The sequence below is a fragment of the Nomascus leucogenys genome, chromosome 18 (genome assembly GCF_006542625.1).
Source record: "Nomascus leucogenys isolate Asia chromosome 18, Asia_NLE_v1, whole genome shotgun sequence".
Classification (NCBI taxonomy): domain Eukaryota; kingdom Metazoa; phylum Chordata; class Mammalia; order Primates; family Hylobatidae; genus Nomascus; species Nomascus leucogenys.
This window is the reverse complement of record NC_044398.1, coordinates 68,572,753-68,589,570: the sequence shown is the minus strand read 5'-3', so window position 1 is coordinate 68,589,570 and position 16,818 is coordinate 68,572,753. Positions and strand designations below refer to the sequence as shown.

The following is a 16,818-nucleotide window of genomic DNA, read 5'->3' as shown; positions in this document are numbered from 1 at the left end:
ATCTTTCATTTCAATTTCTCTTCTGATGAGTGAAATTGAGCAAATCTAAGAACCATTTGTTTTCTATTGGATAACTGGTATTTTATCCAATTGTAGGAGTTTTTATATAACAGGAAGATAAGCTCTCTCTGTCTGATGAGTTGAAAATAATTTTTCCAGTGTTATTTATCCTTTGACTTTATTTGTGCTGGTTTTTTATTTTAAATCAATGAAAGGGTTTTGTTTCTATATAGTTACATTAACGAATCTTGTTTTTTTTTTAGGGATTCTAGATTTTGTAAATAGTTGAAACTTCCACCACACTCAAAGGCTATGAAAGAATTCTCTCATATTGTCTTAAAATTTCACGTATTTCAAACTTTCATTTGCTTGAAATTAAGCCAGATATGAAGCATGGATCCATTTTTTCCTTCCTACTGCTTACCAAATTGACTCCATGATTTTAGTAATTATTCTACTTAATAGAAAGCGCATTTATTTCCTTTTTTGTTCTATAGACTACAATTTTGGTTCTGCCCACATGATGGCACCACAACCCAAAAAAAAACATGTTCCTAGTTGGAAAGCAGACACCGTAAGATTTACACGGCGTTAGTATTTTATTAAATGCCTCCATGTTGTGGCAGACAGACCTGAATTTCACATGGAATGTTCAATAGTTTATCAACTACTGAAGTCCATTTGGTAAAGATACATACCATAGTGTATGCTAATCAAAGAAGAAATTGAAATTTTTTTTTTAAAAATCACGACAATCTATTCTTCAGTTTTTTTATCTTAGGCCACAAATGAATACACATACACATACACATATATGTATACATATATAGCTTATTATCAACCATAAAGACATGGTGTGTAAACTAGCTTTGATAAATTCTAGTAATATTTTCTAAACCTACAAGCCTTCTACATCTTAGAGAGTAGGTCTGCATAAATCTGGGAAGCAAAGGTCACCCCTGGGCTTATGAATAAAGAGGATAATTACGTAATTCTGAATTTCCACCCCTAAGCCCCACCCCTTATTCCATCCCTGACAATCTTGGGGTTAAAGTCTATTGTCACTTATGAGAAACATGCCTGGACTTGCCCTGCACTCTTTAAAGAATCAAAAACGGAAGCGACAGCAAAGACTTTCCCTTTCTCCTCTATAATGGCAAAGCCTTTCCCTTTCTCCTCTCTAATGGCAATGAGCCTCTTTTCCACATTATGCTGGAAGTATTTGAGACATAGTATTTTTGTAAATGTTCGATTAATGTTGATACCACACATACCTAAATTTGACAGTGGACTGCAGCAACCCTTTTTGTACGTATCTTCCAGGGATTCAATAATCTGGTATTCCAAATGTCTCTGGAATTTAGCTTCAAAAAACTGTTTACCATATCTTGTTAACATAGGTAAAAAGATTCAAGTGTGCTGCTAATTAACCTAACCTCGATGATCTAGTAAAAATATAGAATAGTTACCTAAATTCTCCAAGCCTCATCTATAAAATGGGAATAATAATGTAGGAGATGAGAATATGCCACCCCAAATATGTCCCTGGGATAAGGATTATTTTGAGATAATTATTTTGAGAACCAGCAGACCCAGGAGATGCTCTAAAAATGGCATATTACCCTTTTGTAAGGGAAACGTACATTTACTAAAAAAAAACAAAAACAAAAACAAAAAACAAAAAAACCCCACAAAACTCCATTTGTAAGAGTGTCTCCTCTGTACCAGGAAGAATGACTCTAAATCATGAAAAACTTATCAATGAAGAAATAAGAAACCCCCCTCCTGTTTACCATACATTTCCTGGTCATGGTTCCTTAACTTGCCTGCCCCACACTCTTTTCTTTTGGTTTAGCTAAAGATAGTATTTAAGCCCGATTTTAAACCATCTCTCATTTTCCTGGTTATCTCCCATGTATATATGAGACGTATATGTTAATAAGCTTCTTTGTTTTCTTGTTAATCTGTCTGGTTACAGGGACCCAGGCCAAAACTTTGAAAGGTGGAAAATTATTTTTCCTTCCTTACAATATTTCTCTCAGAATTGTTGTAGGATTAAATAAGGCATTTAAAAATACTGCACAGTCCTCAATAAATGTTACTCTATCGTAATTAGAGCAAGAAAAACAAACAAAGAAAACCGTGTTCCTAGGTTAGTCAAACTGCACAGTAAAATCTGGAAATAGGAAACTAAGCTGCATTTGCACTCACTGGCCTACGCTCGTCGTTTCATCCTACCAATCTCCCTACCTCAGAAAGTCTCAGACGGAATCTCCAGGAACCAGGGCAGCTCATGAGCCATCTCAACAGATGCATTCGGAAGAAGTCATAGATGACTCTGATTGCAAACTCACAATCGGCATCGATTTTTAGTACCACTAACTGTCAAAGGCCCACAGCTGTCAACCGCTGCCCACTGCGACACCTAACGGCACTTCCGGAACATTCCACAAGATGGCGCCCTTGCTTTCCAATCTTCGGGCTACCGGCGGAGGACGCCTTGCCAGGACGTCGACCTAGCTCTCCAAGGTTCAGGGGCTGACCTCAGACAGAGGCTTGCTCTAGGGGGATGGGCGGGGGCCAGACGGGCCTCGAGTGGGATCCTGGCACGGTTGGCCGATCAGCCCGGGATCCCGGCTGCGGGCCCGTATCTGCCCTAGCGCGATGCGGCGATGGGCTCGAATGGCCGGCTCCACGAATCCCGGCCTTTCACCCGCACGGCCTCTCGGCACTGCCCCAGCTAGACACCAGCGAGCTCCTCACAGCGCGGGCGGGCACTGCGGGGCAGCTGCAGACTAGCCCTGTCATACGGCCGGAGGAGGCCTCGCCTGCCCGTGCGGCGGGCTCCGGGCACCCTGATACCTTGACACAGGAGGCCCCGGGCGGCCGGGAAGGGCTGTGCGGGGGAGGGACTGAGTCTACACCCGCGCCCGACTCGCTCGGGTCACGGCACTGCCCTGCCACCAGGCGGCTGGGGAGGGGGTGGGGCCAGGCGTCGGCCCTCGCGATTCTGTTTTCTACGCTAAGGCTCCGAGCCTTCGAAGAACCGGACGGCGGAGCCCACGGACGGCCCTGAAGGCCTTCCCGTGGCCGCAAGAGCCCTCGGCGGCCGGCGTTCGAGGCGCGCGGCCCCGCTCTGAAGCGAGACCCGGGTGGCGGGACAAGACCTGCTTCCCGGCCAAGCGCGCTCGGCCGGCCGTAGGGCGGGGCATCGGCCGTGATGTGGTGCCGCGTATCGAGTCTCCGCCCCCTTCCCGCCGCCCCATATATAAGACTTCGCCGAGCGTTGTTACTCGCACAAGTGGACTGGGGTGTTGGGTGCTCGTCGGCACCAGAGGCAAGGGTGCGAGGGCCACGGCCGGCTCGGACGTGTGACCGCGCCTAGGGTTGGCAGCGGGCAGTGCGGGGCGGCAAGGCGACCATGGAGCTTTTGCGGACTATCACCTACCAGCCAGCCGCCAGCACCAAAATGTGCGATCAGGCGCTGGGCAAGGGTTGCGGAGCGGACTCGAAAAAGAAGCGGCCGCCGCAGCCCCCCGAGGAATCGCAGCCACCTCAGTCCCAGGCGCAAGTGCCCCCGGCGGCCCCGCATCACCATCACCACCATTCGCACTCGGGGCCGGAGATCTCGCGGATTATCGTCGACCCCACGACGGGGAAGCGCTACTGCCGGGGCAAAGTGCTGGGAAAGGTGACAAGCGGAGGGCGCCGGGCTGCCGGGCGGGCGGGAGGTCTGTCGGGACGACCCCAAGCCGGGGAAGCCCGCGGGGGTCCCGCGCCCGCCGCTTCCGGGTTTTTCGGGGGTCCCATCCCAGCGCGAGGTGGGCTCCTCACCTGCCCTCTGGCTTTTGTGCGCCGGCAGCGCTGGGGATCGGCTTTGCATTCTTAGCCTCAGAACTGTGTGCCTCCCGCAGCCCAGAGAAATGCATCTTGAGTCTGGAAGCGAGGGCTTTCTACATCAGACCTCTCTCCCTCCATCTGTTCTCAGGGAATTTTCCTGACAGGTCTCATCAGACATTATTTTTCATGTCTCCCCGTTCCAACTCCCTCCATAAAGCTTCCCTTTATAAAGGCAGAAGAGAAACCGTTTGAACTTACTGTTTCCAGCAATGCGTTTCCATGAGGGAGCTTTAACGAAGTCGAATGCCTCCCTCAGTCCACCCTCCTCCATTCCTCAATTTTTTTTTTTTTTTTTGCTTTTCTTTCTTCCCATTTATTTATTTATTTAAAATATCTGCCGTCCATTTTTGTGCCATCCTCAATTCCGTCTCGGCTTTGTTTCCTTTCAGGGTGGCTTTGCAAAATGTTACGAGATGACAGATTTGACAAATAACAAAGTCTACGCCGCAAAAATTATTCCCCACAGCAGAGTAGCTAAACCTCATCAAAGGGAAAAGGTGTGTATGACTCTTGAGTAAAGTATTTTCTTTGTGTGCAAGGATGGCCCTTCCCTGTTAGGAAAATGTCTTCTGCATGTGTAATCACTGGCTTTTCCGAGGTGACTGGAAGCTAATAAGCCTTACCTTGCTTTTTCATTTAGATTGACAAAGAAATAGAGCTTCACAGAATTCTTCATCATAAGCATGTAGTGCAGTTTTACCACTACTTTGAGGACAAAGAAAACATTTACATTCTCTTGGAATACTGCAGTAGAAGGGTAAGTGTCAACTCCTATTTGAGAACATTTACTTACCCCGAATTAACATGGTATTCAAAGAGTATTTTATCTGGGATTTTAGCTGTGGCAGTACTTACACTGCAAAGTTAACTTTCATTGCTCATCCTGCAAAGGGAAACCAGTGATTTTGATAACTGTTGACAGATTCTCTTTTTTCCTTCTCCTCTTCCTAGTCAATGGCTCATATTTTGAAAGCAAGAAAGGTGTTGACAGAGCCAGAAGTTCGATACTACCTCAGGCAGATTGTGTCTGGACTGAAATACCTTCATGAACAAGAAATCTTGCACAGAGATCTCAAACTAGGTAAGTCCTTGACGCCAAAAGCTGAGTTTTGTGTTAGAGAGAGTTCTTTTCTCTCTCTCTTTTTTTACATATTAATGTTCTTAATTGGGATCCGGTATCCGCAATCTTGCTTTTGAATGGGCGACTTTCGTGTAACAATTGGCTGCCTGGCTCCAAAGTGGATGTGTGTGTACTTGGGTAGAAAGCATTTTCAAAGGGATTCACATTTTGTTTTGTTTATCATCTAGGGAACTTTTTTATTAATGAAGCCATGGAACTAAAAGTTGGGGACTTCGGTCTGGCAGCCAGGCTAGAACCCTTGGAACACAGAAGGAGGTAAGAGTCAGAAAGATGCATCCTAGTAGAGTTTTGTGGAGACCAAATATGCCTTCATTATTTTGCATTTAATGTTTCAGAGGTCTGGTGATAAAATCTGTAAATCATAGCAATGTTAATTTAAAGAAATACTTACTAAATACCCACTATGGACTAGACAGAGCACCCTGTGCCTCTAAATTGATTATGAAAGCAGTCAATGAAGTCTTTTCTTGGTTTGAAATGTATAAAATGCCACAATGTCCCTGGCTTTAGTTGGTTAACAACACTTTGCATGTGGGCTAAAACAGTGTGTGTGCATTTTTAAAAATTACCAAAACTCACTTGGTCAGATCTCAATTGTTCAGATGCCAAAAGTCAAATGTTTCCAAATAGAAATTCAGTATAGATTTTAAGATTTTGTTTAAGATTTTGTCTCCCATCAAGTCACGTCAAGAGAACCAAGTTTAAATAGTGGAATAGTTCCTAACACGATCTCAATATTTTGTCTTTCCAGAACGATATGTGGTACCCCAAATTATCTCTCTCCGGAAGTCCTCAACAAACAAGGACATGGCTGTGAATCAGACATTTGGGCCCTGGGCTGTGTAATGTAAGTAAATGCAGCAGAATAATTAAAAAGCAAATTCGGATTTAGATTTTAACACTTGCAAAGAGTTGCTTTATGACCATTGCTAAAGATGTGTTTCTTTGCACACAGGTATACAATGTTACTAGGGAGGCCCCCATTTGAAACTACAAATCTCAAAGAAACTTATAGGTGCATAAGGGAAGCAAGGTATACAATGCCGTCCTCATTGCTGGCTCCTGCCAAGCACTTAATTGCTAGTATGTTGTCCAAAAACCCAGAGGATCGTCCCAGTTTGGATGACATCATTCGACATGACTTTTTTTTGCAGGTTGGTGCACTATCTTTTTTTTTTAATTACCTGGTATTGATCCCAGTTACCTGACAGGTTACTGAAGCCTTTTCTAATATTCCACAGGGCTTCACTCCGGACAGACTGTCTTCTAGCTGTTGTCATACAGTTCCAGATTTCCACTTATCAAGCCCAGCTAAGAATTTCTTTAAGAAAGCAGCTGCTGCTCTTTTTGGTGGCAAAAAAGACAAAGCAAGATATATTGACACACATAGTAAGTTGACAAGACTTCTTTTCCTTTTTTGTACCCAATATTATATTTGGTAAATGAGTTAAAAGAGAATTTTATATTAGCATAACTTGGCCATATTTGCATATTCTTAAATGTTGATATTTATAGCATAATAAATCCATACCTTGAATTGTGATTGATAGCTTTTTATTTTGCAAACATTAAAGAGGGCTTTTGGGGGTAGCTGCAGCTAATAGCAAAGGTAAAATTCTATTTTTGCCCGGGATGCTCATAAGTTGGTCAATAATGCAAGAAGGAGAAAATATGGCTAACCCTGTCCCTACCTTGTTAAGATAGACTAATGTTTGTAATTCTGTTTCTTGATATACAGATAGAGTATCTAAAGAAGATGAAGACATCTACAAGCTTAGGCATGATTTGAAAAAGACTTCGATAACTCAGCAACCCAGCAAACACAGGACAGATGAGGTGTGTTGGGAAAGAGTAAAGTAGATACTTGTGCTTTACGTTATTTCCACTCTTTATTAATTAGCACTTGGACTATGATTATCATGGTTCAAATATGTCATATTTACTCAAAGTTTTTCTTCAAACCCTTTGAAAGGGAAGTTAAAATGAAAAGGAAGTCTTTTAGTTTTACAGTGCATGCAAGTGAGTTACTGCGTTATCTTTTATCTGGCTTGTGTCTGTTGCTTTTTGATGAGCTTTCCCAGCAATTGCCTCACTCTCATCTTAATCTGGAATTCTCACCCTTAAATGAATTTAGATGCTTGACTCATTGCATAAATCTTCTCTCTTCTAAGGAGCTCCAGCCACCTACCACCACAGTTGCCAGGTCTGGAACACCCGCAGCAGAAAACAAGCAGCAGATTGGGGATGCTATTCGGATGATAGTCAGAGGGACTCTTGGCAGCTGCAGCAGCAGCAGTGAATGTAAGTGGTTGTCAATCGTATTTTAGATAATGAAACTCGAAATGCCAGTGCTAAATACATAATAATTGAAGTCAATTTACTTCGTAGCTTAATTTAACATAGAAGTAGTAAGATTATAGGAATTGGAAAATAATCTTGAGTTCTATGTCTTTCGAATTAATGGAGTGAAACGTAGCATCTACCAAAGCCTGAGGTTTTATTGCTAAAATATTGTATAACTTGAAACATTTCTCTCTGACTTTTCAGGCCTTGAAGACAGTACTATGGGAAGTGTTGCAGACACAGTGGCAAGGGTTCTTCGGGGATGTCTGGAAAACATGCCAGAAGCTGATTGCATTCCCAAAGAGCAGCTGAGCACATCATTTCAGTGGGTCACCAAATGGGTTGATTACTCTAACAAATATGGCTTTGGGTACCAGCTCTCTGACCACACCGTTGGTGTCCTTTTCAACAATGGTGCTCACATGAGCCTCCTTCCAGACAAAAAGTAAGTGTATCAGTTAATGAAATCCTGTCAGTTCTCTAGTCTTGCACTAAAGAAATCTAAAAACAATGATTAATTGCTTCTAATTTTTTTTCTTCTTCTCTCCCTTTCGTTCCTGTTTTTATAGAACAGTTCACTATTACGCAGAGCTTGGCCAATGCTCAGTTTTCCCAACAACAGATGCTCCTGAGCAATTTATTAGTCAAGTGACGGTGCTGAAATACTTTTCTCATTACATGGAGGAGAACCTCATGGATGTAAGTATTGTGGCTTTAGAGTGGTGACATTTGAAGTGTAGTCCACAAAGCAGTAGCATCTGCATCACTTTGAAGCTTGTTAGAAACAGATTCTCCTGTCCTACCCTTGATGTACTGAATCAGAATCTCTGGGAGGTGGAGGCAGGGATTTCCAAAGCCATTCTGATGCTTGCTTAAGTTTGAGAGGATTGTCTTAGAATAATAATAGAGTGCATGCTACAAAATCTTTGTCGGCACTAACTCACTCTCCTAATCTCTTCCAGGGTGGAGATCTGCCTAGTGTTACTGATGTTCGAAGACCTCGGCTCTACCTCCTTCAGTGGCTAAAATCTGACAAGGCCCTAATGATGCTCTTTAATGATGGCACCTTTCAGGTAAATGAACTCTTCAGGAAAGTGCATGTTTAGGTCCTAAACAGAAAGATTTGTACCTAACCAGTTTAGTGATTGACTGAACTTTTCTAATTCTCGAATATTTTGAGAGATCTAATGTCTATGTTTATTTTTTAAGGTGAATTTCTACCATGATCATACAAAAATAATCATCTGTAGCCAAAATGAAGAATACCTTCTCACTTACATCAATGAGGATAGGATATCTACAACTTTCAGGCTGACAACTCTGCTGATGTCTGGCTGTTCATTAGAATTAAAAAATCGAATGGAATATGCCCTGAACATGCTCTTACAAAGATGTAACTGAAAGACTTTTCGAATGGACCCTATGGGACTCCTCTTTTCCACTGTGAGATCTACAGGGAAGCCGATAGAATGATCTGGAGCATGTTGAAGAAGATGGACATGTGGTGGTACGAAAACAATTCCCTTGTGGCCTGCTGGACTGGGTGGAACCAGAACAGGCTAAGGCATACAGTTCTTGACTTCGGACAATCCAAGAGTGAACCAGAATGCAGTTTTCCTTGAGATACCTGTTTTAAAAGGTTTTTCAGACAATTTTGCAGAAAGGTGCATTGATTCTTAAATTCTCTCTGTTGAGAGCATTTCAGCCAGAGGACTTTGGAACTGTGAATATACTTCCTGAAGGGGAGGGAGAAGGGAGGAAGCTCCCATGTTGTTTAAAGGCTGTAATTGGAGCAGCTTTTGGCTGCGTAACTGTGAACTATGGCCATATATAATTTTTTTCATTAATTTTTGAAGATACTTGTGGCTGGAAAAGTGCATTCCTTGTTAATAAACTTTTTATTTATTACAGCCCAAAGAGCAGTATTTATTATCAAAATGTCTTTTTTTTTATGTTGACCATTTTAAACCGTTGGCAATAAAGAGTATGAAAAAGCACAAATAATGGTCTCCTGTCCTTAGTAGAACTCTTCACCACATCGTGACATTTTTTTGATAAGGTCATGCCAAGCAGTGCCAAGAAGCCACTGAGTATAAAAGCATACTAGAAAGTTTGATCTTTAATTTTTTCTAACTACAGTTTCTAGGAAGTCTAATACCTGAAGTACAATCATAAACTTTCAGGGTAGATCTAGCTTAAGAACGCCATTTTTGTTACCACCAAAATATAAGCCTCCTACAAAATCCAAACCCAATTTCTCTCTGTAGTATTTCTTCAAAACTTGTTTAGCTTGGAGGTAAAGCCAGATTAAACAGATCTCTCTTATTAAGTGTCAATAGGTATGGGAAGTTTATCTTAATATGGGCAAAACTCTGAATTAGAATGCATGCACCACCTAAACATATTACTCAGCATAAACCTGCCTAAACACTTCCAGTGCCGCTGGCAGTACTAGCACATAATTCCAGTAGTGAGAAATACTTTGTGAATAAGTCATTTTATTTTCCTTCTGGTGCATGGTAGTTGAGGAGTGGTATGGGAACCAAGTTATGGTTTGGAGTCCATCTTTAATCTATTAAATTAAGAGGTAAATCTGAGGTTTTCTTTTTCAGTGGGATCTACTCTTTGACAGGTGTAGTAAAGGAAAGCTGCTCATCCCATTACTCTGAACTTACAGGCATCTGCATAAGATGTAAATATTTTGTGTTCAATTGTAATCCCACTATAAGGAAAATACTGTCCTATGAATAGAAGTGCTTTGGTTTGTTAAGGCTGTGTTTACATTGTGGTCTTGTACAGCATAGTATAGAGATGCTAGTTGCACTTTTACATTTTTCTAAAATTGTTAAAACTCCACTTGGTATATTGTATTAATAAAAGCCAAATCCAGGGAATATGTTATGAGTATTTCACAAGTCCTAGATTAACTCCTGCTGGCTGGAGTTCTCTGGCCATGTATACAAATTCAGTTGTATTTTTATAAGCAGAGAAGAAACAATAGTTTCCAAACAGAAAATGTTCTTTCCTTTTGAGTTTCACGGTGGAAGATTGTATATTACCTCATGATTTCAAAATACACACTTACCCATTCTTATATGTACGGAGCATCTGCTGTGTGCCACATCCAGGGCCTGGCATTGGAGACGCAGAATGAACCCGAGGCCCCCCTGCCCTCAAGGAAGTCACAATGGAGTGGAGGAGACAGTGCATTTACCTATTAGTGTGATGAGTGGTGTGATTTTATGATAAAGGTATGTACTGGGTGTTGTGGGAACTCAGCAGGAATCATGAGGAAGAAGCCCCAGGCATTGGCTGGGCTCCATGAATAGATTCCAGAGAAGAAATTTGTTTTTACTGGATTTGAAAGATGAGTAGGGGTTAAATAGAAATATGTGATAGGGAAGAGTGTTATAAGCAGCGAGAGTAGCACGTACAGAAGCCCAGGGGATGAAAGAGTTCACAGAAGTGGGTGTGCAAGTCTGAAGTATTATAGGAAAAGGCTGGAAGACACGAATGGTGCAACCCATGGCTTTTAGGCTGCATTTTGAAGGCTATGCCAAACTACTGAGAAATTTCAAGGAGGAAAGTGACATAGTATTTCAGATTCCTAAAATTTATTCTGGGAGCATAGGAGACAGGGGTGGGGAACAAGATGGAAACGGCCCAAACAGTAAAGAAATTAATGCTGTGACTCAGGTGAGAAGGGACCTGAAACTTAATGAAAAGGAGCAAAGGAAGAGTTAGGCAGTACCTCATTTGGCCCACCTGATTCATTTCAATGTTCCCAGTACTGAGCACCAGATCTGGTACTGGACAGTCAACCACAGAATGAGTAAATGAAGATTGATTTGGGAGGAACTTAGAAAGTTGATTTTAACAGGATCTGGAGCCTGGTCGAATGAGGTGCCTAAGAAAGTAGATGAGGTGCAGAAGGATTGGCTGAGGCAGTCAGTGGGGGACGGGTTGCATTATTGGGCCATTAACTGTAGTAAATTAGGAATGTAGAAGGAAGAGCTCGATGGAAAAAATATAGCGAGTTTTAGACATATCGAATCAGATTTGTATGAGGATGCCCACATAGGTCCAGAAAACAGTGGATATGCAGGTCTACATCTCAAGAGAAAGCAACATTTGGAAGTAACTAAGTTTTGGAAAACATCATGGGAGTGGATGAGAACACATAAGGATGGATTTCTGTCACCCCTTCTTCCCAACTGCATTTCTGGGGGAGGAGTACAGAGGACATCTCCATAAAACATAACAGTGTTGATAAATCTTTGCCATGGGAGAAGAAGAATAAAAAATTCCCAAATAAGTTACCCTCCCAAAGAAGGGTACCCTGAATTCCACAAAAAACAACTGTAAAATAATAGATATCTTTAATGAACACCTTTGATCCCCAGGAACATTTATTTCTCCATTAGCCCTCACAAATTCTAAAGATTTAGTAGTTTTGTTGCATGTCTCGGCTATGGGGGAGGCTGAGGCAGGAATGTCGCTTGAGCCCAGATGTTTGAGGTTGCAATAATCTATGACCATGCCACTGCACTCTAGTCTGGGTGACAGAGGGAGACCCTGTTTCTTAAAAAATAAAATAACAGATACCCTCAACTAAACTTGGTGTGGCCATGACAGTGACCTTGATCTTAGGTTATTTAACATTTACGACTTTTATCTCTTAGTCCCATCAACCCTTCAAGAACTATTTCTGAACGTAATCTCATGTCAGCTAGGGAGGAAGAATACTTCAGTGGAAAAGCTTTGGAGTCAAGTCTTGAGTCCAAATTTCTGTTCAACCACATGTTAATAATGCGATCGTCAGTAAATACCTAATCTCTCTAAGCTTCTGTTTTCTCATCTGTGAAGATAAAATGATAATAAAACAGTTGCACAACAAAGGTGCTCAATAAGTATTTGTTCTTGTTCTTGTTCTGTTTTTTTTCTGCCTCTTTCCACATCTGTAATGGCAGGAACCCTAATTATCTAGAAAAAAAAATAACTGACTCATTCTTGTTTCTCCCACTTCCAGTTCTGTGTAAGTTGTGATCGAGTCTTCAGTTCTGTAAGTCGTGATCCAGTTGGGATCATTTTGGGACTTTCAGAGAGAAGGAATCTAATGGAGATTGTTGGTTATACAGATGATGGAAGAGCTCGGTGGTGAGGCAACCCAGAGATTCACAGCAGCAGGAAGGCACTACTCTTCCAATGGCTAGAGAGACCCAGAGAAAAAGTCACGTTACCAGAACCCAGAACTGAGTCTTCTGGCAGAAACGAGAATCGTGACGGTCACTGCTTACCAGGATTTTAAGATCATGGGACAAATGTCATCACTGCTTGAGATGACCCCTGTGCCTATTTGGGTGAGAAAAAAGGGGGACAAAATATTTTGAATTCTCTCTTCCTCTTGCCCTCCAATCTCCCATTGACCAAATGAACTGAAAGGCAGTCGAAAAAAATAGCCTTGGAAATATAGTTGTTGGGGTCATTGTAATATTGCAAAATAAAGCAGAAGAAGGGCAGAAAATGAATCTGAGCCTTAACCAGCATATTAACAGCCTAGCTTTCTTTCTTAGTTTTTCTCTTCCATGAATTTTATTACCATTTCTACCTTCTCCTTCTCTTAAATACCAAAGTGACATAATTGCTAAGAGCTATAGTTAGCTAGGCAGCAGGATAACACGCAGTAGAAAGTTGCAGAAGGAACAAAATTGCGTGGGTGGGCATGAAGAATGGAGTCATTCCTGCTTTAGGCCTCTGTGATTTGTAACATCTTCAGACCGTTTTTACCTTATAGAGATTTTAATCTACTGAAAATAGGTGTGACTAAAAATGCATAGCTGCATCTTCATAAGGTACACAGAAAAACCAATGTTGGTATTTTATGGCTATTCAATGCATGAGAGAATCAGTATATTTCTAAACCTTGTAACAAACTGTTCTATAAAAAGAAACCTGTAGATTCCACTTTGTTTTTCCTGACTTGGGAGAGACTCTGGTCTATATATGTTTAGATTCATACTTTGTTCTAGCCCTTCGTTATGTCTTACTAACTTTACTAATGGAAGGCATCTCTGTTTGAATTGCCACAATTTAATTATATTAGTGAACTCAAATTAAAAAGGTAAATTTCCATATGCAGTGTTAGAAAATAGTATCATGGTTCATCAATGTCTGGAATTCAATTGAATAGAATAAATAGATTTTGCTCTGGGATTAGCCTGATAATATGTTTATATGTAAAACAAAATTGATTTTAATGATTGTAGTACAAAAACTTCGCTTCTAAGTTGAGTTAAATTAACAAACTCCTGATCTATCTCTGCTAGGAAATACTAAATGATTAGATATTTTAGCCCAGCCATGCAAGTTGGAACACATTCTCTGTTCCAAGCCTATAAAAAAATTAGTACTGTAAGAAATCAGGCAACAGGCCTAGGCCAGGGGCAGTGGCTCATGCTTGTAATCTCAGCACTTTGGGAGGCAGGAGGATCACTTGAGGCCAGGAGTTCAAGACCAGCTTGGGCAACACAGTGAGATCCCATCTCTACATAAAATTTAAACATTAGCTGGACATGGTGGTCCATGCCTATAGTCCCAGCTACTTGAGAGTCTGAGGTGGGAGGATTGTTTGAGCCCAGGAGGTTAAGGCTGCAGTGAGCCATGATCACACCACTGCACTACAACCTGAGCGATAGAGCAAGACCCTGTTTCTATAAGCAAACAGACAATAAATAAGGCAACAGGCTTCAATGAAATAACTAAAATTGTCTTTCTTTTATACCCCTTTGAAATCAGTGGCAGCAGGATGACCTTTAAACTTACAATCATATCGACATGTCAAAAGAGTTTCAATGAGACATAAATTTATTATGTGATTTATGTGATCCTACTAAATAGAAAAAATATGATAAGTACAGAACTATATGAATTTTGAAGAACTTTGGAACTACATGGAAGATCTTTAAATATTTCAAGAGATAAAGAAATGCACAATCCAATCATGTGATAGGTATTCTGGAGGGGAGTGCAGACAGAGAAATAGATAATAACATAACTACTGATATACTAATAAATGTTTAGCAGCCAGCTTTTTCAGAGGTGGCCAGAATCTTGATTTATTGCATTTGCCAATTTCTGTGGTATAATTTCTTTTACCATGATGGACTTCTCACTACCAGCGTGATGTCACCGAATGCGGACTTGGAAAGAGATGCACAGCAGTACATCATTATAAAGTATTTCCAGCATACGGATGTAACAGACATAAATAACCTCAAGAAATAGATAATAATAAAATGTAGGGAAACAATTAGTGATGAGTTTAGAGTATTTATTGCCTTTGTTTTTAACATAATTTATTTAATTGTGAGTTTCTATAATCACATAATGGTTGTGTTAACAACTGGCTTGCACAATTCCTGAAATTTTAACCATCACCCCCCTCACGAAACTTTTAAAACCAGCTCCAACATAGCAATAATAATAATTTAAACCTGGGGACGTGAACTATATGTGCTCTGAGAAGAAGGACATCACTCCTATATTCTGAATAATTAATAGGGCTTGGTATGTTCTTTTAACATCTCAGACGGCACTGCAGTAAATATCCCGGTCTACAGCTGTGGTTGTGTATATAAAATCTCAGCCAGCCTAGGTTACAAACAAAAAGTTTAATTTAGATAGCATAATAGCTTCTTTACTAGTGAAGTACCATTTAATATCAAGAAGACTTAGTTAAGTATTTAAGATAATCTGAATGATTGAATTAATAATTGTTGTTACAGAAAGAATCTCTACATTTAACCCTAACATTGAAACTGTGTGTTAATACTTCACATATAGTAATGTATTGGTACTATAATCCCAATTAAAAACTGAAATTTAAGTACTGATATGGCCTTAGAAATTTAAGCTGAAGGCTTATGACATTTAAATTTAGTATTATATGATAAATTTATCATCTTTTAAGCTTAATTTATTCAATTTATAAGAATGTTTATATACTTAGGAATACTTCATAGCAGACAATTCAAAACAGTATTTAAAAAGGAAGTCAAGTATATTATAAATGCAATATAAAATAGTGAAAGGAATGTAATTAAGTTTTAACTGGGATCCTATAATAGAGTCCTCTTAAAGTCTTTTGTTGAGATATAAAAACAGAATGTAAATTTTTAAAATTAAACTTAAAAATGCAAAGGAGAACTAGATGTTTAAGTATACTGAATGTCAGATCTTTAAAACCAAATCCACTTCTGAGCATAAAAGTCAATCAAAAAAAAACCCACAAAACCTCATTTGCAATCTGTTTTCCTGGGAATTTGTGTTTGTAGATGAATGTCAATACAATTTTCTGATACAAGCATGTAATTTTATTCCAGTAATATTCTTTTGAGAACATGACGAGTAGAAATGAAAGGCAAAGATGGTATCCATGTAGAGAATAAGGCAAACCTTTAGAGTCGAGATTGGATATTGCCAGAGAATAGACATCTGCTTGAAGTACAGCGAGTTTTAGAGTGGGTTTTAAAATATTTTCAAGCAATTGTCATCAGTTAGTCATTGGGGGCTTTCAGATGAAAATTAAAACTTCTGACTTCCTTTGCAAAACTTCACGATCAGACAACATGATCAGACATTTCTACCTATGAACAATCTGCTGGAGCTGAGAAGTGCCTGCCCCCAGAGAAGAGACAGCCCTCTCCATGGACCTTGTTTGACTGATTCACTCAGCTGGTTCCTCAGACGTTTGAATGTGAGCCTAGTGCAGAGTCAGGTGAAACTTTCAGGGGGCCTATTTCCAAGTTCTGTTTACGAATGCTGATTTTAAGTCCAAAAAGTGTATTTTGGATGATTTTAGGGAAAGTGTGGGCTTCATCCAAAGCTACCTTCTGGCATTTTTAAGCATTATTGGTTTAAGTGGAGTTAAAGGTCAGGTAGTGATTCGGGTTTGGGGCACGGAAGTGCTGGTTAGAGAAAGGCAGGTCCCTGGCTAGGGCTCCATGTGTAGGCCTGTGCCCACGGACCAAGGAGAGGACAGACATTTCTGTTTTCCTGCCCAAATGTCACATTTCTCAAGACCACCTTAGCCCACCACACCCCCATCCTGTGCCTATAAAAACCCCGAGACCCTAGCGGGTACACACACAAGCACCTGGATGTGGAGAGGAACACACGGGCAGAAGAAGACACAAGCAGCTGGACATTGAGAGGAACGCACCCGGAAGATCACATCGACAGGCACCAGCAGAGGCTCGCAGGCCATCCGTCTGCGGAACCATGAGGAGTTTGGCTGGGAGGTCAGAGGAGGGCCACTGAATGGCCCGACTCCAGGGGATAACCACCTTCCTACTCCATCTCCCTTCTGGCTCCCCCATCTGCTGAGAGCTACTTCCACTCAATAAACCCTTGCACTCTTTCTCCAAGCCCATGTG

General features: G+C 40.9%; 1 protein-coding gene across 1 annotated transcript; it reads left to right on the top strand.

Annotated features, from left to right (window-relative positions):
• Positions 1-3,121: 3,121 nt before the first annotated feature.
• Positions 3,122-9,381, top strand: PLK2 (polo like kinase 2). Its single transcript, XM_003265950.4, has 14 exons — positions 3,122-3,691; positions 4,290-4,397; positions 4,541-4,657; positions 4,852-4,981; positions 5,209-5,296; positions 5,793-5,888; positions 5,997-6,195; positions 6,283-6,430; positions 6,780-6,877; positions 7,213-7,342; positions 7,589-7,829; positions 7,954-8,083; positions 8,347-8,457; positions 8,594-9,381. Exons 1-14 carry the CDS (start codon positions 3,422-3,424, stop codon positions 8,783-8,785), a joined length of 2,058 nt encoding a protein of 685 aa, XP_003265998.1. The 5' UTR covers positions 3,122-3,421; the 3' UTR covers positions 8,786-9,381.
• Positions 9,382-16,818: the final 7,437 nt, after the last annotated feature.

What these genes read in the sequence shown, in the direction of transcription:
- PLK2 (XM_003265950.4), top strand. Translation starts at nt 3,422, where the DNA reads ATGGAGCTTTTGCGGACTATCACCTACCAGCCAGCCGCCAGCACCAAA. An exon ending in CCCTTGGAACACAGAAGGAG is followed by an intron (nt 5,297 to 5,792) that starts GTAAGAGTCAGA and finishes TTGTCTTTCCAG; the next exon opens with AACGATATGTGGTACCCCAA. An exon ending in GACATGACTTTTTTTTGCAG is followed by an intron (nt 6,196 to 6,282) that starts GTTGGTGCACTA and finishes AATATTCCACAG; the next exon opens with GGCTTCACTCCGGACAGACT.